Raw genomic sequence first — 25,670 nt, forward strand, 5'->3', positions numbered from 1 at the left:
AGTTGCTAAGTTGTCTCCAACTCTTTTGTGATCCCATGGACTGTAGCCCCCAGGCTCCTCTGTCCATGGGGTTTCCCAGGCAAGAATACTGCAGTACCTTCCATCAAAACCTCGTGTTCTGTGTGTCCGGGTTCCCTCCGACCCCACGTGGGCTGTGCTGACGTTGTGATTAAACCTTGTCCAGGCCTCGCTGCCGGTGCACAACCAGGTGTTACCCTCAATTGAGAGTGTGGATGGCTCGGACCCTCTGGCGACTCTGCAGAACCCCATGGCCAGACTGGAGGCCAAGGAGGAGGAGGACGAGGACGAGGACGAGGATTCTGAGGACGAAGAGGAGGAAGACGGTGAGGACACTGACCTGGACGACTGGGAACCCGACCCCCCTCGGCCCTTTGACCCGCACGACTTGTGTAAGTGGAGCTGCTTCTCGGGCGCAGGGTGGGCCCCTCTGCTAGGGTTCCCAGTGCAGACTCTGCTCACCTCTCCGAAGGCGCCCCTTCCCATCATCCTTGGGCATCCGGGGAGGGAGGTGCTGGCTGTTGCCAGAGCTCCGATCGCACCCATGAGTGGCTGCTGGAGGAAGCTGGGCAGCCTGCTGGTGTCACAGGGCCCGGGGCTGGGTCACGACCAAGCCTCAGCCTCTGATCTCAGAGCTCCAGCTGCCAGGCCATGATGGTGTCCAGTCCTGGCAGATCTGGCCATTCCCTCTTTCACATGTTTGGTGCCTCACCTCTCTTCGTACCAACCTTAAAAAATGCCTACTGTGAAAGGATGCCTGTCACACCCCGGGCACTAGTACTCTGCACTAGTTTCCTAACTCGAGCAATGCTCGCCATGGGCTGGTGAAGTCGGCAGCTTTCTAGAGGTCCTGCTCAGTTGTTGCAGGAATCAGGATTCAAATGCAGGTGGTCCGGTTGCTGGTGCCGTCAGCCGACACTACTGCCTGTCTGTCCTGCCTGCTTGGAGGGGCCTGCTTCCTTCCACCAAGCCGCTGCTGCTGCCTACCAATATCCCACATAGATGGCAAAGTCTTTATCTCCTCTTTCGAGTTACAAGGCCATGCAGAGCTTTGTGATCTCACCATCTCTCTCCCAGGACCCTCTGCATGGTGGCGGTGAGGCTGTTTGCCTGGGGTCTGTGTTCATCTCCATACCCAACAGAGAATTTCCTCGTTTTGCTTTTCTTTGAATTCTTAGGTTTTCAAGGCAACTCCTTAGTCAAATACACAGGAAGTCACTTTAATCTTATAAATATGAACACAAGGTAGCTCTCCATTATTGGAGAGTTGTAGAAATTGGTAATACCTGTTTCCTAAGCCAGGCCACCCCACAGCCAGAGTTGGGTGAGATACGATTGGTTGACTAGATGTGTTGAGAGTCAGGAGTCTGCTTTCTGTGGGAAGCAGTCTCCTTCCTCTCTTCTGCTGCTGTACACATTGCAGCCTGGCGGTAAGCTCCAGATGGGGGACTCTGGGAAAGAGTGGGTGGATGTGGACGCTTAGTGCAAACCCATCGCTCCCAGGATGAGCTGAACATACATATCAGGGCTGGCCTCGTTGTGTCATCGCGTGAATGAAGGCTGGGATGCTAAATTCATTCATTTCAACATTATCTTCACGCATTATGCATGGGAATCTCAAACTCAACAGCACAGTTTCTACTGCTCCCTTTGAGGAAACTAACAGTATTGTCAGGTTTTTTAAAAAAACAGGTTTATTGACCTATAATTTACATACTATAAAATTTGCTTCATTTGTTTCATCAGATTCTGCAACATTTACACAACTAATAAGTACTTCTTTCCTCTTTCCAGACATGTTTTATTTGATTTGTAAACTTTTTTTAACTTTTTTTTAAATTGGAGTGTAGTTGCTCGACAATGCTGTGTTCGTTTTTGCTGTACTCAGCCATGTTGACTTGTAAATTTAGTGCCACTCTTCCAATGGACATCCAGTAGAGAAATAAGTCACAGCCTGCTTATTATTTTTGGCAGACCACAAGCTAATTCTGCCTGATTTTAGAAAAGACCAGGATTCTCCCAGTCTCTGGAGAATCATGTATTACAGTGGAATGTGTTGTGCAGTTGTAGGAGCTGATTGAATTTGGTCTTAAAAACTTAAACGTGGGGGTTCTCCAGGTTAGGACCCTTTCCCCCGAGCCCGTCACCTGGAGGCTTTCTTTCTCATGCAGGGTGCGAGGAGTGTAACAACGCACACTCTTCCGTGTGCCCGAAGCACGGCCCCCTGCACCCGATCCCCAACCGGCCGGTGCTGACGCGGGCGCGGGCCAGCCTCCCGCTGGTACTCTACATTGACAGGTTCCTGGGCGGCGTGTTCTCCAAGAGGCGCATCCCCAAGCGCACCCAGTTTGGGCCCGTGGAGGGGCCACTGGTCAGGGAATCGGAGCTGAAGGACTGTTACATCCACCTCAAGGTAATGTACACTTTGTCCCCTCCTGTCCTGATGACTTGTAAGGGGCATGCATTTTCCCACCGAGCCTCTCGGTTCAGTCTCATGGCAGTTGTTCACTGTGTTTTGCTTTCAGTGCTTGACTGATTTAAATGTAGGCGTTTTCTCTCTTACCAATAACGCGGACGGTACAGTTTCAGACTGCAGTGTGCTCAATCGCTTAGTCCTGACTGACCTTTTGCAACCCCATGGACTGTAGCCCACCAGGCTCCTCTGTCCATGAGATTTCCCAGGCAAGAATACTGGAGTGGGTTGCCATTTCCTTCTCCAGGGGATCTTCCTGACCCAGGGATCAAACCCGTGTCTCCTGCATTGGCAGGCAGAGTCTTACCACTGAGCCACCAGGGAAGCCCTCAGACCCTGAAGCCTTATGTGAATAATTCCGAGCTCTGTTGTTCTCAGAGGCTGGACTAGTCTTTGAGGGCTTCCAGGACCAAACACCACAGACCAGGGGGCTTAAACAATATGTGTTTGTTTTGTCACACTGTTGGAATCTGGAAGTCCAAGGTCAGGGTGCAGGCAGGGTTGGCGCCCTCTGAGGTCATGGCCCCTGGCTTGCAGGAGGCTGCCTTGGCACCAGGCAGTCCCTGTGTGCTCGGTGCCTCTGGTGCTTCTCTGTGTGTCCTGATCTCCCTGTCCTGTAAGGACACCAGTCCGCTGAGACTGGGACCCGCTCTGATGACTTCATCACCTCTTCCAAAGCTTTGCCTCCAAACGCAGTCACAGTCTGAGCTACTAGGGGCTGGAACTTCAATGTATGAATTATGGGGGAAACCAGTTCAGCCTATAATAGAGGCTTGACAACTTTGTTTTTGAATATTAACTTTGACTGGAACACAAAGAGAATTACATCGACTCACGTCATCTGTTGGGCTTCCCTAGTGGCTCAGTGGTAAGGAATCCTCCTGCCAATGCAGCAGACATAGGTCCCGTCTCTGGGTTGGGCAGATCCTCTGGAGAAGGAAATGACAACCCACTTCAGTGTCCTTGCCTAGGACATTCCATGGACAGAGGTAGGCTACAGTTCATGGGGTGGCAAAGAGTCATACAACTTAGTGACTAAACAACACCAATATCATCTGTGAAGTGCTCATAATGTTTTTAGGAAAACCTCTTTTTCAGTCTTTGAAACAGGTCTATCCTGTTGAGTCTTCTGCTAAAGAACAGTTCATAGAATGTTCAGATATGCGTGTACATATGTCTGTTCCTCACTTTCGATGCTTTTGTTTTGATTGAAAGCCTCTGCTGTCTGCTTTTTGAGAGCCACTCTGGAGCACTGGGAAAGAACAGTGGGCGGAGAGAATATATGGGGTGTGTTTTTGAGAAATCAGCAGCTGTCATGGGGAGATTTTCTTGGTGAAAGCTCAAGACGTCCAAGAAAGAATATCACTTTGTGGAGAGAACGATCTGTCACTAGGCTCCACGTTATAAATGAATGCAGTTGAAACCCCAAAGGAAGCCACTTACAATGAACTGGAGAGTATTTTGCTTGCACTTTCTGGCTTATCAATAACATTTTTGATGTGTTAGTTAATGATGAAATGCCAACCAAAGCTGTACAGTCAGTGTGCTGACTTTCAGATTTTGCTAGGTAATCCTATGAGTGGGTCGTTAGAAAGTGTCTTTTCCCTTTTCATTTGGTAAGACACAATTCCAGTATCTGTCCAGATACAAAGGGGAGAACCAGTGTATCTGGTTAATTTAAAGAACAGTATTTTGCATATTATTACACAACTACCTATGATGTTAGAGGTTTTGTGTGTCTCTGTCTTTTCACTTTTACTCTGGTTGCAGGTTTCTCTCGATAAAGGGGATAGAAAGGACAGGGATTTGCACGAAGACCTGTGGTTTGAGTTGTCGGACGAGACCCTCTGTAACTGGATGATGTTTGTGCGTCCGGCCCAGAACCACCTGGAGCAGAACCTGGTGGCGTACCAGTATGGCCACCACGTGTACTACACAACCATCAAGAACGTGGAGCCCAAGCAGGAGCTCAAGGTGCAGTGCTGGGGCGGTGGCCACTCTGCTGGGAATCGTGATTGCTTCATGCTTTTCACGCTTTTTGTCTTTCCCCTCAAAGTGATAGTCTTTAAAAAAAAGGTCCTTTTCTTGTAGTTCACTGATTTATGAGTACTTGCTGTGTACTATACGCCTCTAAATTTTATTTATTTGGCTACACTGGGTCTTCTTTGCTGCGAGAGGGCTTTTTCTAGTTGCAGAACACGGGCTCTAGGGTTTACAGGCTTTGTTAGTTGTGGTGTTTAGGCCTAGTTGCCCTGAGACATGTGAAATCTTCCCAGACCAGGGGTCAAACCCATGTCTGCTGCCTTGGCAGGCAGATTCTTAACCACTGGGCCACCAGGGAAGTCCCTGTACACTTGTAATAATCCCACAAATAAAACAGAATAAGAAGTGCATGACTTTGGGGTCTACCAAAGGCCTTTATAAAGGTATTAGGCCCAGGGGGTGAGGAATTAGGAAGCAGTTATTTCGGGGGTACAAACAGGTCTGTTGATTAAAGATGGAGTTCTGTTCCGTTCCGTCGCTCAGTCGTGTCTGACTCTATGCGACCCCGTGGACTGTAGCCTACCAGGCTTCTCCGTCCATGGGATTCTCCAGGCAAGAATACTGGAGTGGGTTACCGTTTCCTTTTCCAGGGGATCTTCCCGACCCAGGGTCGAACCCGGGTCTCCTGCATTGGTGGCAGACGCTTTAACCTCTGAGCCACCAGGGAAGCGGCTTCCCTGGTACCTTAGTGGTAAAGAATCTGCCTGCCAATGCAGGAGACCTGGGTTTGATCCCTGGGTTGGGAAGATCACCTGGAGAAGGACATGGCAACCCATTCCAGTATTCTTGCCTAGGAAATTCCATGGACAGAACCTGGTGGGCTATAGTCCATGGGTGGCAAAGAGTTGGATACACATGAGCGCGTGCGCGCATGCACACACACCAACCTTTAGTTTTCAAGTCTGAGCAACTGGGTGGAAGGTGGGGTGTTTGTTGAGAATGACGAAGGTCGGTGAGGAGGGAAGTGTCTAGAAGTCGGTTCTGGACTGGCTCCATCAGGCAGGTGGTAGAATGTAGGTAGAGGGAAGAAGAAGGAGGGTCTGGGATACACGTGGTAACTTAAGAGTCATTAGCACAGAGTTGGCTGCAAACAGATGTGATTGCCTTGGGGAGAAATGAGAAAGCCCTGGACGTGGACTAAGCTTCCATAAGCAGCACTATTTAGGAGTGGTGGAGGGGAGGGTGAGCCAGACAGGAAGCAGAAGCAACCTCCCCAGGGTGGGATGGAGGCAGAGACTCAGGAGGGCAGGGTGGCTCTGGTTGACCCCAGCAGTGTGAGGGTGTGGTCACACTGTGACCACAGCTGCGTGGAAACCTGTGTTTAAACAGATAAAAAATCAGAAGAGGCTGTGTTTCATTAGATCAAGAGACTACTAATGTTATCTCTTGTGAAGTTGTTGTAATAACAAAAACAGTTTTTTAAAAAGGATAAAGAAAACACTTAAAATGGATAACCAACAAGGAACTACCGTATAACACATGGGAAAAAAGAACCCCACACAGCGTGTGTCTTGCTGTATGAACTTCCTGGCTGACCGTCTGTCCCAACGGGGTCACCTCACAGTGCGGCTCCTTTTGTTAGTTCGTTGGTTTGCTCTGGGAAACCTGGGTTGTTTTCTGTGAGCAGGAGGAGGAACTGAAGCCTGTGAAGTGCATCCTGTGACGTCCTTTGTCCCTGATGATGTGCTTGGTTCTTGCAGGTGTGGTATGCTGCTTCCTATGCCGAATTTGTGAACCGGAAAATCCATGACATTTCTGAGGAAGAGCGGAAAGGTACTTGGATTTTTTTTTTTTTTAGTTTCATGTATCGATTGTAAATTGTACATATCACTTACATCTTTGATGGTGGTTTAGTCACCAGTTGGTGTCCAACTCTTGCAACCCCATGGACTGTAGCCTGTCAGGCCCCTCTGTCCATGGGATTTCCCAGGCAAGAATATTGGAGTGGGTTGCCATTTCCTTCTTCAGGGGATCTTCCCGACCCTGGAATTGAACCCGTATCTCCAGCATTGCAGATGGATTCTTAGAACTAAACATCGTTGTGTAATTCTCGGGTCAAATGACAATGACATATTTACATTTCTTTCATGGGCTCTAGAAAATAGTATTTAATATAATGAAAAGTCCAAATATTAAATTAGAACCTAGATCAGAGGATGATTCTTATCTTGATGTAATCGTCTCTGAACATAGCAAGGCAGGGATTGTCTTTGTTGTGAAAGTAAATGTCACCGAAGTACAGTCTACGTCCAGAAAAGTACAAAGTCATAAATAACAGCCTGATGAATTTTCACAGCATGAGAATACCTGGGGACCCAGGTCAAGACACAGAGTGGGCCACAGCCCCAGGAGTCCCCGGCACCTTCTAACTCCTCTTTACTCCCAGGTCTAACTATCTCCCGACTTCAACACCACAGATACCTTCTGCTTGTTACTGAACTTTGTATACATGGAATTGTGTGACACATACACTTCTGATGTGTGAGAATCTTTTGTTTGTGAGACTTTTCCATACTGTTGGGTATTATTGTAAGTGAGAAAGCCTTGCCACTTTGTTTTCTATTGTGTGAACTTCTTGTTGTTGTTCATTCGCTAAGTTGTGTCCAATTCTTGGTGACCCCATGGATGGCAGCATGCCAGGCTTTCCTGTCCTTCACTGTCTGCCGGAGTTTGCTCAAACTCATTTCTATCGAGTTGGTGATGCCATCCAACCGTCTCACCCTCTGTTGTCCCCTTCTCCTACCTTCAATCTTTCCCAGCATCAGGGTCTTTTCCAATGAGTCAACTCTTTGCATCAGGTGGCCAAAGTATTGAATGTACCACAATTCATTTATCTATTTTCAGCACAGAAGTTAGGGTTGAACTATGCAATTCTGACACTGACTAGTTGGAATTAGGTCACATCACAGGTCAAGGGCAGAGTCCTCCATGAGACTCTACTTTAGGCACCATCCTCAAGTGAGGGGGATCCCATGCACCCTGCACTTCTGAGCAACTAGACTAGTAGCATTTAGGGAGTTTCCACTACCCTCTTAGGTCTAATAATTCTCTAGAACAATGTACAGAGGTCAGAAAAGTGCTGGACTTAGAATTGCCATTTTATCATAAAGCACACACGTCAGGACCCTCCAAATGAAGAGACACTCAGGGCAAAGTTTGGGAGGGTCTCAAACAAGAAGTGCCTGTGTCACACAGCCCTGGAGGCCCAATGTGTCATCACCAGTGTGGGAGGCTCACCTGAGCTTCTGTGTCCAGAGTTCTTGTCGAGGCATCATTACAGCGGTGTGATTGAGTGGATCCTCGGCCCATGACTGGACCTCCTCTCCAGCCCCTGCTTCCCTCCCTGGCTATACCCCCTCACTCAAAGCCACAACCCTGTTTTCAGGTGGTTGGTTTTCCAGGCACAGCTGGCTCCATCTGGGCCATCTCATTAGCATAAACTCAGGTATGGTCACAGATCACCAGGAGTAACAAAGATGTGCTATTTACTTGGGAAATTCCAGAAGTTGTGAGGCTATTTCCTAGGGGACAAAAGTCAGCCACAGTCTTTCTTGTTCGACAGAGTCATTTCCAGTGTCCAGTGTCTGGCTGATGTGAAGGTACCACTGTGAACTTTCTTACATGTCCTTTACTGAACATATGTGCATATTTCTGTTGGGCGCACATTTAGGAGTGGAATTGCTGGGTCATAAGGACTGATGCTAAAGCTGAAACTCCAATACTTTGGCCACCTCATGCGACGAGTTGACTCACTGGAAAAGACTCTGATGCTGGGAGGGATTGGGGGCAGGAGGAGACGGGGACGACAGAGGATGAGATGGCTGGATGGCATCACCAACTTGATGGACATGAGTTTGAGTGAACTCCGGGAGTTGGTGATGGACAGGGAGGCCTGGCGTGCTGTGATTCATGGGGTAGCAAAGAGTCGGACGTGACTGAACTGAACTGAACTGAACTGAGGGTATGGCTTTAACCCGTGCTTGTGAACCTTTCGCTAAAGTGATGATATTGAGCATTCATCTTCCAGTTATTTGTGTTTTACACTGTACCCTCTGATTATGAAGCTTGGCTCTGAATTACTGGGTTATCTGCATATACATTTCCATTGTAGCACATCTTGTCTTCCCAGTGGGGTAAGGTTGTGTGTGTGTTGGGGGTGGGAGAGGGTAGCACACGGTAGTTGTTCTATTGATGTCTTAACGTGAATATATCAGAAAATCAGATCCCCAAAACTACTTTCTGTCAAACTTGAGCCTTTGCCTTTATAACAAAACAGCAGGCATTGGGTATCTGTTAGCCACGGTGAGGTGAGAGTGGTGGGGGTGCCAGGCACTTGAGTTTTATTGGGGCCGATTGGTCACCAGCCTCCGTGGTCTCTCTCCTATGGCCGCAGTTCTTCGAGAGCAAGAGAAGAATTGGCCCTGCTATGAATGCAACCGCCGATTTATAAGCTCTGAACAGCTGCAGCAGCATCTCAATTCTCACGATGAGAAACTGGATGTGTTCAGCAGGTATAATGCGGGGGAAGGTCTCACAAACTTAGTGTTTACAGTTCCAGAGTCATTTCTGTATCATCTATGAATGTATGAGGGTGTGTGTGTGTGTGTGTGTGTGTCTGTATGCACGTGGGTGGGTGTGTAGACAGACAACCAGTTAGGCTGCTGAAGGACATTTCTTATGCATGATTTGCTTTCCTCCCCCTGGTCCTCATCACAACTTGTGTCTTTTCCAGAATAATGCATACTGAGAAATAGGAGATCTTTCCACCTTAGTAAACGTCTCCCTTAACAAGCATAATCAATACCCAGCAATAGGAGATCTTTCCACCTTAGTAAACATCTCCCCTAACTAGAGATTCTGAAACAGGAATTCTTGAGATAGCATACACCTTTGAAATAACCTGCACCTCTGATTTTCAAACTCTTCAAAGGTAAGATTCCTTCATCAAACTAACTCCTGTGTTTAATTCCTATATAAAAAAAGAAAAAGGGGTAAATGAAGGTGAATTCCACAGAGTAGGGTGGGCTGGATCACGTAGGCCTGATGGTAGTGATAGGAGATTTGAATTTCATTCTATGTGTGATAAGAAGTCCTTAGAGGCTGCTGAGCAAGGGATATTATGATGTCAATTATATTTCTAAAAATTGCTATGCGTGCATGCTCAGTCCCTTCAGTGTGTCTGACTCTTTGTGACCCCATGGACTGTAGCCCACCGGGCTCCTCTGTCCATGGGATTTTCCAAGCAAGAATACTGGAGTGGGTTGTCATTCCCTCCTCCAGGGGATCTTCCTGACCCAGGGGTCAAACCTGTGTCTCCTGCATTGGCTGGTGGATGCTTTACTATTAGCACCACCTGGGAAGCCCAAACATCACTGGGATAAAAGTAAAAAACAGCACTCAGGTTATATTGCAGTAAGACGGAAGACAGGGAGTCTGGTTAGAAACTATTTCAGCAGTTTGGATGAAAAATGAAAGTAGTTTGGATTGGGGTAGTTTCCGTGGGACAGACGTAGGCTTGCCAGCGTTTATAGAATTTGAGAAGAGAGAAGGTGGTATGAAGTGACCTTTAGGAACGTGGGAGAGTAAATACTCCAGGGCAGTGCGGGGTGACTGCCTGCAGCAGTAAGAGCTCACTGGGGGCTCTCGTGAGTCAAGGCCATGTCCTCACCCAGTGTCTCTCACTGTGAGGGTGTCTGTGCAGGGAGGACATGGAGTGGGTTTCTCCAAGCGCCTGCAACGCAGTGAGAGTGACAAAGCAGCAGGATGGGGGAACAGCATGTGCACGGGAGTGAGTCCAGTGATGCGCTTTGGAGGTGATGAGTGGGAGAAGGGAGGGAAAACACGAAGGGGACACAGCTGCTGACAGGCTACAGGACTGGAGATGGAGGGGAGGGCGTGGGATCCGGGAGTTCAGGTGCCCGAGGGGTGAGCTGGAAAGTTAGGGCATGGCATTGGAGTGGACGAGGCATGGCGTCAGGGTCCTAGGGTTCTGCAGCTAGCGAGGACGACAAGGGCAAGGTGTGACCTCGAGAGCAAACGGCTGAGGTACGTGGAGGGCACAGCGAGCGGTCTGTCCTGCACTGCCTCCAGGGCATCCCAAGCACTCCAGCGTGGCTCTGTTATAACGCCTTTTGTACCCTTTTGTGAGTTTTGGTTTATATGCCTGCTGCCTCTGCTGGACTTCTGAGGGTAAGAACTGTGGGGTATAACTTTCCATCTTTTAGTGCTGAGCACCAGGCAGGGCACACTGCAGATAAAATGTTCGTTAGCCAACTGCTAAAAGAAATTTGAGACAATTAGGCAAATCTGAACTTTGACTAGATTTAATAAACATTGAGCAACTATCAGTTGCAATAATGGTATTGTGGAGATATGTATTTTATATATACATCTTTACATTTTAGAGATATGTATTTAAATATTTATGAATACGAATGAGATGAAATGATGTCTGGGATGTATTTCAAAATAGTCTAATGGGTATGTGTGTGGGACAAGTGGTGAGGATTCAGATAGAATAAAACTGGTCATGAGCTGATAAGTATTGAAATGAGGTATGAGTACACTGGGCTTGTATTTGCCATATTTGCTGAGGTTCAGAATTTCCCATCAAAAAGGATCTTTTAAAAGTCCTTGGAAAAAAAATCTATATTTTTAATTAAATTGTTAAGTACATGAGTGGAAGAATAAAGCATAGTCTGATTGATTTTAAACACATCTTGCACACTTGTCTTCTAACGGAGATTTTAGTGACATACTTTTCTGAATCCCTTTGATTAAGGAACTTTTGTATGTTAGAAACCTTTCAAACGGGATAAAATTCATTTGGCATTTATTGGATGTATTATTGAACCACTGAATTAGAGATTCGTTCTGGCCTCCCAGAAGATTATAGTAAAGCAAGAACGTATCTTTGACTCTAGCCAGATTCCATGGAAGGACTAGGAGGTGAGCAAGGGGAAAGGCCAAGTCTTGTCTCCAGGACACACACCAGGCTTGGTGTGTTCTGTCCTGTCTGCATTGCTCACATAACTGCGGAGATATGTTCGAGCTTTCAGAATGTCCAGTGGCAAAATGGTGTCAGCACTTTGAATTTTTAAAGCTCCCTTTATTCTGAATAATTTAAGATGTCTCTTTGAGCTATATGGACAGGGAAAGATGAGAAATTGAGGTAGTGTGTATTGGCAAAATGATCGTCTACATTAGAAAAAAGAATCAGGAGAAGAAACAAAGTGAGTGGAAATCAAGATTTGGGGTTACTCCGGATCATTTAGGGAAGCATTTGTTGTGGAGTATTATGTAACTGTGACTATTTATCACCCGATCTCTCATCCCCAGAGCAAGAGGCAGAGGAAGGGGCCGAGGCAAGAGGCGGTTTGGCCCCGGTCGAAGGCCAGGGCGTCCTCCCAAATTTATCCGCTTGGAGATAACCAGCGAAAATGGGGAAAAGTGTGACGATGGGACACAGGTAAGCAGGGAGGGGAAAGCAGGAACTCTTCTTGGACGCCTGCTCAGAGGACTTAGAAGAACTGTCACTGGACTCACACAATGCCTTTCAGAGGCTGACAGTCCTACCCGTCAGCACTGCGCTGCCTGTTAATTAAAGTCTGATCAAAGACTCAAAAGAGCATATTTTTAAATGTTACTTACAATAGAAGGCCAACTTTGCAGCCCTAAAGATTTGAAATTGTCCAGAGACATTATGGGGGCCTCTGTTTAATTAGTTCAGACAATTGAAATTATGATATTCCAGCAGAGTCCCGCCTTCTTTTTTCCTCATAAAGTGATCTGGAATATGTCATGGTTTTTACATCCTATGAATGGTTACCTAATTCATTTTCTCAGGAGGAAAATAATCTTTTCTGAACATGATGAGGCTAATCATTTAAAACATAAAGCAGCAGTTCTAAGTCCTTGCATGGTTGTCTGTCTAGGCAGGGAAATAACTCCTGGTTCTTGTGATTTCAGGACCTGTTGCATTTTTCCACCAAGGAGCAGTTCGATGAGGCTGAAGCCGCGACTCCTAATGGGTTGGACCAACCAGAGCAGCCCACCCTCCCGCTCCCTCAGCTGCCCCCGGAAGCCCCGTCTTCTCTGGAGCAGGAGCCGGACACTCATGAGCTGCACCTGCAGCCCCAGCATGAAGAGAGCGTGCTGCCCGCCCAGAGCACCCTGACGGCCGACGACATGCGCCGTGCCAAGCGCATCCGGGTAGGCGGGATGCCCAGCTCCCCCTTCCCCCATCCCCTCCACCTACCGCATGGGTGCCGACTCTCCTGCAGGCGGCCAGCTCTGTAGGTGCCATGCTGTTCACCATCCGCTGCTCAAGCCCTTGTTTTGGAAGAGGAAGAAAGTGTGAACTGTTTCTCAGGGCCTCCATGTCCCATGGCAGGCTGGCATGGCTGGTCCTAGATTCCATCAATTTAGCAGTGACACAGAAGCCTGGCTCTTGGCAACATCCAGACTAGTGTGGTTAGATTAGGACAGCGCCCTGGATCCTAAAACTCACAGAATGGAAATAGAGAAATAAGTACACCGAGCTGTAATAGTTATTTACATTGAAGTCAGGCTAATCTGTGCCTGATCGGAGCTCTCAAGTCAGTTTGGGGTTTTGAATTTTGTTGTCGACAGTTTCCAAACTGGGAGACTGGCAAATGCCATGTCTTGTCAACGCACAGGGACCTGAGTCCAAGCAGATCTGGCAAGTGCAGCCCAGACGCAGGGACAGCGCGGAGATAAGCTCCAGGTGTGGGGGTCGGGCAGGGTCTTCTATCCTGTGTAACCTGCGTTGTGACTTCAGACTGTGTGGCTGCAGGGCCTCCATCAGTGGCTGCCTGACCAGGTGTATTTTGTCCGTATTTAACAGATAGCATTGAGTGTGCATTCGGACCTGCGGGAGACACAGGTGGAAAGCCATGTGGTTTTGTGGGCTCAGTGCCTGTACGGACAATTGCCATCCAGAAAACAATGACTTAAATCCATGTCTGTGGCAGCAAGCTGTTTAAAGACATCTCTTAGTCCTTTATATGTGGATGAAAGAGACTTTTTGTGTATCTTCCCAGGCTTTGCAGTTTCTAGATGAACACTCATTTCAGCTTATGTTTCTTTCAGTCTTATTTGCCTGTAGGCTCGAAGGCACAGACAAACCTTGAACAGTAGTCTTGTCTGAACCTTTATGTAAAAGTACATTTAAACATTTGTTCTGTATGGCATTGCGGACGGGATTCTGAGCAGTCAGGCTGACTAGCCTTTATAAGGGTCCTGAAATGGAAACCTATGAACCTTAGAGCTCCCTGAATATTATTTCAAAGCAAACATAAGCATACAGAAATACAGACCAGAACAGCAAAGGACTATGAATACCTTCTCTCCATCATGCTACACGATTCGCAGTCTGCTTTCCTCTCTCTCTTGCACAACTGCTGTCTTTCGCTTTGGCCATTCTGATTTCTTACTAGGTACCAGAGACTTGCTTCCTAGATTTAATGTTTTGAAGGCAAAAATTAAAGCCCACACGTGTTGTGAGGCGTGGGTGTGCAAACACAGTGCGGCCATGGTTGTACGTGTGTTCTGGAATGAACTGGGTTACTGGTTTTGGAACAAGTTTCCTTGTATCAAAACAAAAACCACACGCATATGACTTCTGGCAGTCAGTCTTAGGTGAGCTAGTTTTGTTTTTTTACCTTCTCACACATTCTGAGAAGCAGGGCTATGTATTTTTTCATCTCTTCTGTCCAGATCGGTAATGACCCACTGAAGGGAAGCCTTCCAACCCCATTGGTAATGTAACTATTTTTCTCTCCTCTAATGCTGCCTGCTCAGTTGGAGCTGCAGGTATGTCTGTTTCCTGTGTTTGACTCACATACAGAATGCTATTTAAGTGTCTGCCTGACCTACTGTTCTTTGCAACCCGTCCTTGCTAAATCCTGGTGGAAACTACAGTTTGGCTACAGTCAATGCAAATTAGTTAACGAATAATGCTAATTTATTTTCAAAGAATCAGTGAGTAAACTGTGGGCTGCAGTGCGCTCATACATGAAATGAAGGGTAGGACTAAGTGATCTCCAAGGTCCCTTCCAGATCTGAGACAGCTGAGTGTTCAGAAATGCCTTCTGAAATGGCACCAAGTTCTGACGGGATGTCCAGTACTTTCGAGGGGTATAGGAGAATTTTCACTGGAGTCCTGTCTGCTGGGATATTCCAGTCTAATTAGGGACACAATGCTAATGTAAGCTGGGTCACAGTTCAATATCACATTTAAAGGTGCATGCATATGTGCATGCTCAGTCATTCAGTCCTGTCCGACTCTTTGCAACCCCATGGACTGCAGCCTGCCAGGCTCCTCTGTCCATGGGATTTCCCAAGCAAGAATACTGAAGTTGGTTGCCATGCTCTCCTCCAGGGGATCTTCCTGACCCAGGGAAAGGTAGAGCCCATAATTACTATAGAAAGTTGGAAGAATGAAAGGTTTAAAGAAAGCTGAATTCAGGGAATAATTTATAGATGAAGTGAGAGTTAAACTGGTCCTTGAAAGACAGACAGGAAGAAGGGAGACCATTTCAGAGGAGGGCAGCCATAACTTCAAAGGCCAAGACCCAGGAATGTGCTTGGTGTGGTTACGGGCACTGCGCACGTTGGTCTGACCTGAGCACGGGTGCCAGCTGGAGGAGAGTGGAGAGTGGGACTAGCCCAACAGAGGTTTTGAAAACCAGGCAGAAAATAGACCAGAGGAAAGTTGTTGTTCTTTTTTTTTTAAAGGCAAACAAACATGATTGATTTCCTTTTCATGTCCGGGTCAAAATAATATGAAAATTGGTCAATAATTTAGGTTCCTTTTGCTATTCGTATCAAACTTTAGAAACATTTTATGGGTTGGGTTTTGTCTGCACAGAATCTGTTATCTCAGGACTCACTTCAATGTGAATAGAATCCCTTGTCACAGGTTTTAGCATCTCTACCATTTTGGCAACTTATGTTCCATCCAGCACAGAATTGTTGGCCAGTGGCAACTCTGGGATTCATCTTTGCTGCCTCTGCCCTTTCTCATTGTAGCTTCTTGAAAATATGTACCAATCACAGCTCTGTAGTGCAGGAGATATGTTAGAGATGGCCTCCAAGTGGGGAGAGGGAACGGGTAGTTTCAGCACTTCCACTGCCTTGTAATGAAGGGGCCCTATCAGGATTATTTGATCACATATGCAGTCTGGTTCCTGTATGTAGACAGCGTCCAGGGCTCCATGGAAATCACAAAGATGGTCAAGACAAGGTTTGTCCACAGAGCTAAGAAAGTGGAGCCGCTGCTGGGTTTAGATCCAGTGTCTGAAGACATTCACACTAAATAGAGATGACAGGAGACTTATAAGCATAATGAACCAAAATAAAACTGCAATCCCAATTTGGCGCCCAAGGGGAAGTGGAACCCCTGAGGGACCAAGATCAGTTGCTGTGCACTGTCTGCCCTTGGAAACATCACTGAACCTGGGTAAAGGAAATAATGATTAGATTTCCTGAGCACCTTGTACCTTGAACCTCTGAACCTCATGATAGCATTTGTTCATTTGTAATATTTAAATTCTGGAAAGTAGCCAGAATAGTGAAAGCTTTTATGTAAAATAAGTATCTTTCCAGATAGAGTAGCGAGATTAGGTGACTGCTAAGCTGTATAATGAAGTGAAATAGAGCTCTCTGGCTGATTTCAAAAATGTTTTTTGTTTACAACCTCTTCAGATGCTGCAGAAAAGATCTGGGAATCATTCTTTTTGATTTTTCACATGAGATACATTTCATTAATTCACAAACTTTTATTGACACTTTCTGTGAACTCAGCTTTTTAAAGAGATCTAGATTCAAAGGAGAATAAAATATGACGCAACCCCAGTCAACTTGGGAAGTTGACAGAATTGCTAAATATTTACTCAAGATAAATGAGTAGGTGAAATATCTCTCCCAGCCTTGTTAGAGAAGCCCTGAGAAAGATGTTTCCTGTTACATAGGAGCTATGTTCAAAATTCTTAACAGTAATAATAAATAAAAAAATTGACAATAATTATTTTGTTTTTCCCCTGAGATTATTTCACAATAAATTTAGTTTAGAAGTTGCTACTTATAAGTAATTTGAAATTTGAGTTTCAACATTGTTCATTATACTATTTTCCATTGCACAAATAATGCATTAAGATCTCCATTAATCCTTTAATTATTATTCTCATAGTTACCTAAGCATGAAAGTGAGTGTTAGTCACTCAGTTGTATCCGCCTCTTTGAGACTCCATGGACTGTAGCCCGCCAGGCTCTTCTGTCCATGGGATTTCTCAGGCAAGAATACTGGAGTGGGTAGCCATTCTTTTCTCCAGAGAATCTTCCCAACCCAGGGATCAAACCCATGTCTCCTGCATTGCAGGTGAATTCTGCAATATGAGCCATAAGCATACCCATTCACAGATAAATTTTTTGAGAAATTATTTTCTTCCCTCATAGCTGTCTAGAGCTTTCCTCCCGGTGTTTTGAGGAATTTATGAATGAGTTCATTATAGTAGAACTGAAATATTGAATCTGTATTCTCTGTGTGAAAGATGAGTCTGTTGATTTGCTGTCAGTAGAGAGGAGAGTTGTTTTCCCAGTGGTGGTGATGAATTTGTACTAAGTATCCATATTCTCTCACTTGGATTCCTTATAACAATTGCATGAATTCCCAACATGGCTAATCAGCATTAGACGTGCAATCTGTAACAGAACAAAGAAAACGAGCAGAATTGACTGGTCTAGACAGGGAACAAAGCAATAAGCTTGACCCAGTTAGTGAGGAATTCTAACCAGTGGCACTAACTAGCTACACTGAGGAGCATTTCTTAAGTAGGACATAATTAAGGCACATATTCCATTTAGGATGTGTGCTTATATATCTTATCTCAGCAGCAAACACGTCCATGTAAATCTGTATCTTTGTTCTCGTTCAGTTCTTTTTCATTAATTGATAGGCAATTCATGTACTATAAATTGACTCTTTTGTAGTATTTTTAGAATACTCCCAAAGTGGTACAACCATCACCCCTAGTCCCGGAACATTTTCATCATCCTCAAAAGAAATCCCATGTCCACTGCCTCCTTCCTCCAGCCCCTGCTATGCTTCAGTTCTTTTTTATTATCTTTAGTTTTGCTAAATGTCTTAATCAAGCTTCAAATTCTTTGGCTCAAGGACTTCAACAAGTAACATTTGGCTGACTTGCTCCCACCTCATCGTGCATGCGTCACTCACCCCAAGTCATTTCTTCCAAATCTTCAATTTTTATTCTACTTGACTCTGGGGTTTGTTCTATTGTACAACTCTTATTTTTTGAACGTGACCTAGATCCTTTCAGAAGAAAGCACACACACATAGGCATAAAACAAAACACAAAGTCTGTCTTTTCAAGATGAACTTCTTTGAAGATGGCTTCATTTTTAAGGTCTCTACCAGAAAAAAATCTTCTTTCAACAGTGTATCCTCGTTTAACTCCTATGGAAAGTCTGTGATTGCTGAGATCGTCCTCTCTTCCTATAAATGTGTGAGCTGCTTGCACATTTGGCCTACTCACTAAGTAATCCCGTTTGTGTGTGTCTTTCAGAATGCAGCTCTGCAGCATCTGTTTATTCGGAAGTCTTTCCGGCCTTTTAAATGCTTGCAGTGTGGGAAGGCCTTCCGCGAGAAGGACAAACTGGACCAACACTTGCGCTTCCATGGGCGGGAGGGGAACTGCCCGTTGACCTGTGACCTCTGTAACAAGGGCTTCATCAGCAGTGCGTCCTTGGAGAGCCACATGAAGCTCCACTCGGACCAGAAGACTTACTCTTGCATTTTTTGCCCAGAATCCTTTGACCGCCTTGATTTGTTGAAAGATCACGTGGCCATTCATATCAATGATGGCTACTTCAGCTGCCCAACTTGTAAGAAACGGTTCCCAGATTTTATCCAGGTGAGTACCAACTGCCGAGATGCCCTAGTACTGCCATTTTTAGGAAAGAAAAACAGCGGTTTTTGGAAAACTGAGATGGACCATTATCTGTATCTTTCATCTCTCTTCTTGACCGCAACTTCATAGTTGGGAGAATGATGTCTCTTCAAATTGCTTTTGATAAGCAGAAGATGATTGTGATCCTTAATTGTCCAAATAAGACATTGACATTTAAACATTTCAGTTATAGGAAATAAACACTCAGATCTGGTTATAATTTTTAAAAAAGTCTTTCTTCATCCCTGCCAATACTCACTACTTATAAAATACATAGCACCTGTAGAAGACTGACTCCCATTTCCTGCCTGGAAACATTTTCCCCCCATCACTGTGGCTTCCTATCTTAGGCTACTAAGGTGGTACATTTTGGAAGGAAATGTAAGAGTAAGTTGGTATATAACATACTGATTTTTTGGGGGGACCATATTGTACAGCATGTGGGATCTCAGCTCCCAATCCTAGATCAAACCTGTGCCCCCTTCTTTTGAAGCGTGGACTCCTAATCATTGGACCACAGGGAAGTCCCAGTATATTTTGGTTTTAAACACTGACCTCCTCCCCTGTGTTATATTCTGGAGCAAAATGGGGTGAGGATAAATTCCAGAATATTCATGATTACATTTGGACTTCAAGTGATAATAGTGTTATATGCTAGTGAAGGAATAAGTAAGTCTAAATATCTAGTGAGTTTCCCTGGTGGCTCAGATGGTAAAGAATCCACCTGCAATGAGGGAGACCTGTGTTCAATAATAAAAACATCCCCCTCTCTGTTTTTTAAATTACCAAAAGAAAACTGAGATGTAATCATAGTTCTGCTGGTATTGACAGTCTTGGTAATTTTCTCACTTTACACAAACAATTAGGTAAGTTTCTTCTTAAAATTTTTTTTAATTTTTATTTTTTAGCCGTGAAAAGTTGCATTAGGGTAGAATTTAATGACAAAAGAGACTCCAAAAATAATAAAGGACAAGTCTTACAGGAATGGTTTGATAGCTCAATACCTAGGTCCCAAAAATAACTCTTCTTCACTGGATATTTAAGACTGAGAGACTTCAGAGGCCATATTCTTTTATTTAAGTTATCTGAAAGTACAGGGAATAAATCTCAAGTAAGGAGAAAGGATGCTGGTGTTGTATTGTCCTCATAAATGTGTAATGTGTTTTGTATCATTGAATTCATGTCTTTAATGGTAAAGAATCCACCTGCCAATGCAGGAGATGCAAGAGACTCCCCTGGAGGAGGAAATGGCAACCCATTCCAGTATTCCTACCTGGGAAAATCCATGGACAGAGGAGTCTGGTGGGTTCCAAAGAGTCTGACAGGACCGAGAGACTGAGCACACATGCCCGCATGTCTTTAATTCTTCAGAACCTGGTTTTATAGAAGGGTGTAGAAGGAACTATTACTGCAAGGGGCTAAGTTGTTTGTATCCGTATTGGACGCAGCAAAAAGTGAGAAAGAATTATTTTCTGTCTTCTTATATTTAATTTTTGCCAAGATTCATTTAAATCCAAAGGAACTCTTAATCTTTTTTTAAAAAAAAAGAGGGAGAGAGACAAACGTGGCCCATGTGATCAGCGGTTGGACTAAGCATGCATTTTCTTCCTCCTCTCAAGTCCTGGGAGGTCGAGGCTGGTAAGGTTTTCTGGCCGCCCTGAAAAGGATGCTCTTACTGAGGTTAGGTATCAGTCACACCCGATTGGCTCCCAGGCCAGGCTGACGAGAATCCAAGGCAATGCATTTGGCTCCCTCTAGTGTTGGGAGCTGCTTCCTGCCATTTCCCCTGACTTGCTGTGTCTTTGCCAGGTGAAGAAGCACGTGCGCAGCTTCCACTCAGAAAAGATCTACCAGTGTACGGAGTGCGACAAGGCCTTCTGCCGTCCTGACAAGCTGCGTCTGCATATGCTCCGGCACTCGGACCGCAAGGACTTCCTGTGCTCCACGTGTGGGAAGCAGTTTAAGGTGGGAACCAGCGGTCAGTCTGCGTGGTCTCGGGCCATTGAAATTGTCACGCTGAGGACGAGCCTGCTCATTTTGAGGGTGTATCACCTGTGCTCATAGCACGGATTCGAGGTGTACTGTGTGTCTCGTGTTTGATTTGAAAGTGATAGTTGCTCAGTCCTGTCTGACTCTTTGTGACCCCATGGACTGTAGCCCAGCAGGCTCCTCTGTCCATGGGATTTTCCAGACAAGAATACCAGAGTGGGTTGCCATTTCCTTCTCTGGGGGATCTTCCTGACCCAGTTCTCCTGCATTGCAGGCAGATTCTTTACCAACTGAGCCACCAGGGAAGCTCTAACATTAAAGAGGAAACTCTCTGTAATTTTCCCAAATAATTAATTCATATCTCCAAATAGAGTAATAATGCACCTCCTACAAGAATCCAAGTGTGTAATGAATAGAACTAGACTGCTATCAAGGAATTCCTAAGAGGACAATATATTTACACATCAAATCAAGAGATTTTTTTCTTGAGCATTTATGAAGTGTAAGAGTCTGATAATTGAGCCCTAGGTCATCAGGATGTCATCCAGTGGAAGTGGGAAGTGTATGGGATGTTGAGAGGGTTAGGCTCCTTTGGGGAGTGTTAATGACTTCTGGAGATCCAACCAGTCCATTCTAAAGGAGATCAATCCTTGGTGCTCATTGGAAGGACTGATGCTAAAGCTGAAACTGCAATACTTTGGCCACCTCGTGCGACAAGTTGACTCACTTTGGAAAAGACTCTGATGCTGGGAAAGGTTGGGGGCGGGAGGAGAAGGGGACGACAGAGAATGAGATGGCTGGATGGCATCACCGACTCTATGGACATGAGTTTGAGTGAACTCCGGGAGTTGGTGATGGACAGGGAAACCTGGCGTGCTGTGATTCATGGGATCGCAGAGAGTCGGACACGACTGAGAGACTGAACTGAACTGAACTGAACTGAATGACTTCTGGATCATGGAAACATCCGCTGGATCATGGAAAAAGCAAGAGAGTTCCAGAAAAACATCTATTTCTGCTTTATTGACTATGTCAAAGCCTTTGACTGTGTGGATCACAATAAACTGTGGAAAATTCTGAAAGAGATTGGAATACCAGACCACCTGACCTGCCTCTTGAGAAATCTGTATGCAGGTCAGGAAGCAACAGTCAGAACTGTACATGGAACAACAGACTGGTTCCAAATAGGAAAAGGAGTACGTCAAGGCTGTATATTGTCACCCTGCTTATTTAACTTATATGCAGAGTACATCATGAGGAATGCTGGGTTGGAAGAAGCACAAGCTGGAATCAAGATTGCCAGGAGAAATATCAACAATCTCAGATATGCAGGTGATACCACCCTTATGGCAGAAAGTGAAGAGGAACTAAAAAGCCTCTTGATGAAGATGAAAGAAGAGAGTGAAAAAGTTGGCTTGAAGCTCAACATTCAGAAAACAAAGATCATGGCATCTGGTCCCATCACTTCATGGCAAATAGATGGGGAAACAGTGAAAACAGTGTCACACTTTATTTTTTGGGGCTCCAAAATCACTGCAGATGCTGATTGCAGCCATGAAATTAAAAGATGCTTACTCCTTGGAAGGAAACTTATGACCAACCTAGATAGCATATTAAAAAGCCGAGACATTACTTTGCCAACCAAGGTCCGTCTAGTCAAGGCTATGGTTTTTCCCGTGGTCATGTATGGATGTGAGAGTTGGACTGTGAAGAAAGCTGATCACTTTAGAATTGATGCTTTTGAACCGTGGTGCTGGAGAAGACTCTTGAGAGTCCCTTGGACTGCAAGGAGATCCAACTAGTCCATTCTAAAGGAGATCAATCCTGGGTGTTCATTGGAAGGACTGATGCTAAAGCTTAAACTCCAATACTCTGGCCACCTCATGCGAAGAGTTGGCTCACTGGAAAAGACTCTGATGCTGGGAGGGATTGGGGGCAGGAGGAGAAGGGGACGACAGAGGATGAGATGGCTGGATGGCATCACCGACTCGATGGACATAAGTTTGAGTGAACTCCGGGAGTTGGTGATGGACAGGGAGGCCTGGCGTGCTGTGATTCATGGAGTCGCAAAGAGTCGGCCACGACTGAGTGACTGAACTGAACTGAACCGAATGACTTCTGGGATTAAGATAAAAGATACGAAGTATAAGAACATGCCTGGAATTTAGAAGAAAGCAAAGGAAAACCCCACAGGAGACTCAGAGATAAGAGTTAAACAAGTAATTGTGAAAATGGTAAAACAAGCTTCCTTCGGAAGCCAGATGTTTCCGCAAAAATGTCACTGAGAGACAGTCTGCAGAATATGAGTATAGGTCATAGAAACTGGAAAAGAATCAGAAATGGATTCAGGAGGGGAAAACTGACTGAAAAGGAGTCCTGTGTAGAATGTGGAGGTTGGTGGGGCTGCCTGGCCATGCACCTCTGAACTTAGCATGGTGGGCATTCAAGAAATGTTTATTTCATAAATGTGCTAAAAAATGAAGGGGTTACAGAAACATCCTCGAGCCAAAATGTGGAAAGAACTAGTCTGGTTCAAAGTCTTATAAGACCAATAACAGTGTAATTACATGTCTGAGAGCAGAGCCTCACTGGATAAGGGAGCTGGCATTTTTGGAGTTTGTTTTTATTCAGGATGGGCTCTGCTTAATTTTCTGTCTGTGGACTCATATCAACCCATATCCCTCTCGATCAGATCATCAGACTAAAAGCTGTGACCTTGACCTGTGATTGTGTACCCCATCCATAGTGGGTAGTATAACTGCTTACACACTTCTAAATCTGTATGGTGAACAACACTTAAATTCACTAGAGGAATGCCATGATGTGTGTAAAAACATGTGGGAATTGTTTAAAAAAAAAAAATGTGGGAATTGAGTACATACAGTAAATCCAGTATCACCTACCATTCATGATCAATTTATCTTGTAGTTCTTAACACCAAATTTATTCCATGTGCCCTTTGATTGCTTCTACATAAACAGTGTCACAGTTTATTTTTTTTGGGCTCCAAAATCACTGCAGATGCTGATTGCAGCCATGAAATTAAAAGACGCTGCTCCTTGGAAGGATAGTTATGACCAACCTAGATAGCACATTTGGCAAGCCACTCCAGTACTCTTGCCTAGAAAATCCCATGGACGGAGGAGCCTGGTAGGCTGCAGTCCATGGGGTCGCAAGTCAGACATGACTGAGCGACTACACTTTCATTTTTCACTTTCACAATTGGAGAAGGAAATGGCAACCCACTCCAGTGTTCTTGCCTGGAGAATCCCAGGGACGGGGGAGCCTGGTGGGCTGCCGTCTATGGGGTCGCACAGAGTTGGACACGACTGAAGTGACTTAGCAGCAGCAGCAGCAGCAGATAGCACATTAAAAAGCAGAGACATTACTTTGCCAACAAAGGTCCGTCTAGTCAAGGCTATGGTTTTTCCAGTGGTCATGTATGGATGTGAGAGTTGGACTGTGAAGAAAGCTGAGCGCTTTCTTCTCAGAAGTCAATGTGTAGCTTTCAAACTGAATGGTTATTTTAAAGCCCAGTTCATTGCAATGCACTTACTCCCTGGTGAACGGAATGATTCGCAGCCAGTGTTGCTGCGTGCTTGTACCTTCTAGCAACTTGGATGCAGCCCAGTGGGTCCTGTTACTGCTAACTTGTACTGATTTTTTTTTTTAATCTCTTCAATTAAAATTTTTCTATCCTCACCCCCACCTGCTACCTTCTCAAAAATTCTCTGCAAACAGCGGAAAGACAAACTCCGGGAGCACATGCAAAGGATGCACAATCCTGAGAGGGAGGCCAAGAAAGCCGACCGCAGCAGCCGCTCCAAGACGTTCAAGCCCCGCATCACGTCCACCGACTATGACAGCTTCACGTTCAAGTGCCGCCTCTGCATGATGGGCTTCCGGAGGCGGGGCATGCTGGTCAGTGTCCACTGCCCGGCGCCTAACAGAGTTCTGTGCTCAACCTGTCACCAGGTTTCCTCGCTGGCTGGGCACAACGGGGAGACAAAGAGACAAACAGTTCCCAGCATGGGGCTCCTCTCCTTCCCAGGCTCCCTTGCCCCCCTCTGCCATGGTTCATTTCTGGTGTTTCTTGGAAGAAGTCATTCTGATCACTTTTCCTCACTCGCTTTGCTTTGCCATGCTCAGTCTTTGCTGTGTGTTTTCTTTCCCTCTTCTCTTCTGTGTTCCTGAACCAGCCTTTCTGGTGGGGTCTTCTCCCCCAGCCGCCCACTCTGATTGTCCCAGATATGACAAAACAGTAGACGGGACTTTCCATCCAAGCAGGGCATGGGGACCAGCTAGCAGAGACACCAGGAGAGCTGGTTCTCATTTCATTTTGCCCCGATGACAGTTTCTGCAACATGTATTTCTGCCAGTACCTGCCAGTAAAGTCGGAGACCATTATTTAATTTTTTTTAACTTTTCAATTTTATATTTGGGTATAGTTGATTAACAGTGTTGTGATAGTTTCAGGTGGACAGCAAAGGGATTTAGCTATATACATGTACATTTATCCATTCTCCCACAAACTCCCCTCCCATCCAGGCTGCCACATAACATTGAGCAGAGTTCTCTGTGCTCTACAGCAGGTCCTTGTTGGTTATTCATTTTAAATACAGTGGTGTGTAGGCGTCCATCCCAAACTCTCTGACTACCCCGTCCCCCCATTCTTCCCCTCTGGCAAATGTAAATTCGTTCTCTAAGTCAGTGAGTCCGTTTCTGTTTTGTAAATAAGTTTATTTGAATCATTTCTTTATAGATTCTACATATGAGAGATATCATATGATATTTCTGATATTTCGCTTTCGGAGACCATTATTTATAATGCAGAACCTTCGTTTGCATTCTATTCAACATCCTCAGTAAGGTTAGGGCCCTAAGTAATGAGAGACAGGCTTCCATCAGTAGAATTCACTAAAGGAATTCCTGCTAGTGTAATTTTCCTTTTCTTTTAGTCAAAGGCTGTTAATGGAATCCACAGCAACCCAATTCACCTTCAGTAATTTGCTGAATTACTATTAACTCCTGTTAATGCTTTGGTCTCAGAGGGACCTGGCCATGCTGGTTCTGGCCGAATGCCTTACGTTTTGGGACATTGCTTCAGAGAACTTTAACTTCCAGCAGTCGATATCGGAGGTGTTTGTTCACTGCTTGTA

General features: G+C 45.4%; 1 protein-coding gene across 4 annotated transcripts in view; it reads left to right on the forward strand.

Annotated features, from left to right (window-relative positions):
* Window positions 1-25,670, forward strand: part of PRDM10 (PR/SET domain 10) — a 97,970-nt gene that overhangs the window by 53,609 nt on the left and 18,691 nt on the right. For all 4 annotated transcript variants that reach the window (XR_008684420.2, XR_008684421.2, XM_055415865.2 and 1 more), the window contains exons 5-14: window positions 185-410; window positions 2,190-2,431; window positions 4,262-4,465; window positions 6,235-6,307; window positions 8,928-9,045; window positions 11,873-12,002; window positions 12,503-12,745; window positions 18,139-18,486; window positions 20,332-20,487; window positions 24,253-24,432. Coding sequence is in view for 2 of the 4 variants with exons in the window: in XM_055415865.2 (XP_055271840.1) it covers window positions 185-410; window positions 2,190-2,431; window positions 4,262-4,465; window positions 6,235-6,307; window positions 8,928-9,045; window positions 11,873-12,002; window positions 12,503-12,745; window positions 18,139-18,486; window positions 20,332-20,487; window positions 24,253-24,432 (1,920 nt within the window). In the remaining 2 variants the exon portion in view is untranslated. The remainder of the gene's footprint in view (window positions 1-184; window positions 411-2,189; window positions 2,432-4,261; window positions 4,466-6,234; window positions 6,308-8,927; window positions 9,046-11,872; window positions 12,003-12,502; window positions 12,746-18,138; window positions 18,487-20,331; window positions 20,488-24,252; window positions 24,433-25,670) is intronic.

The sequence above is a fragment of the Moschus berezovskii genome, chromosome 25 (genome assembly GCF_049115385.1).
Source record: "Moschus berezovskii isolate FMDL1 chromosome 25, NW_MosBer_1.0, whole genome shotgun sequence".
In the NCBI taxonomy this organism is placed as follows: Eukaryota; Metazoa; Chordata; class Mammalia; order Artiodactyla; family Moschidae; genus Moschus; species Moschus berezovskii.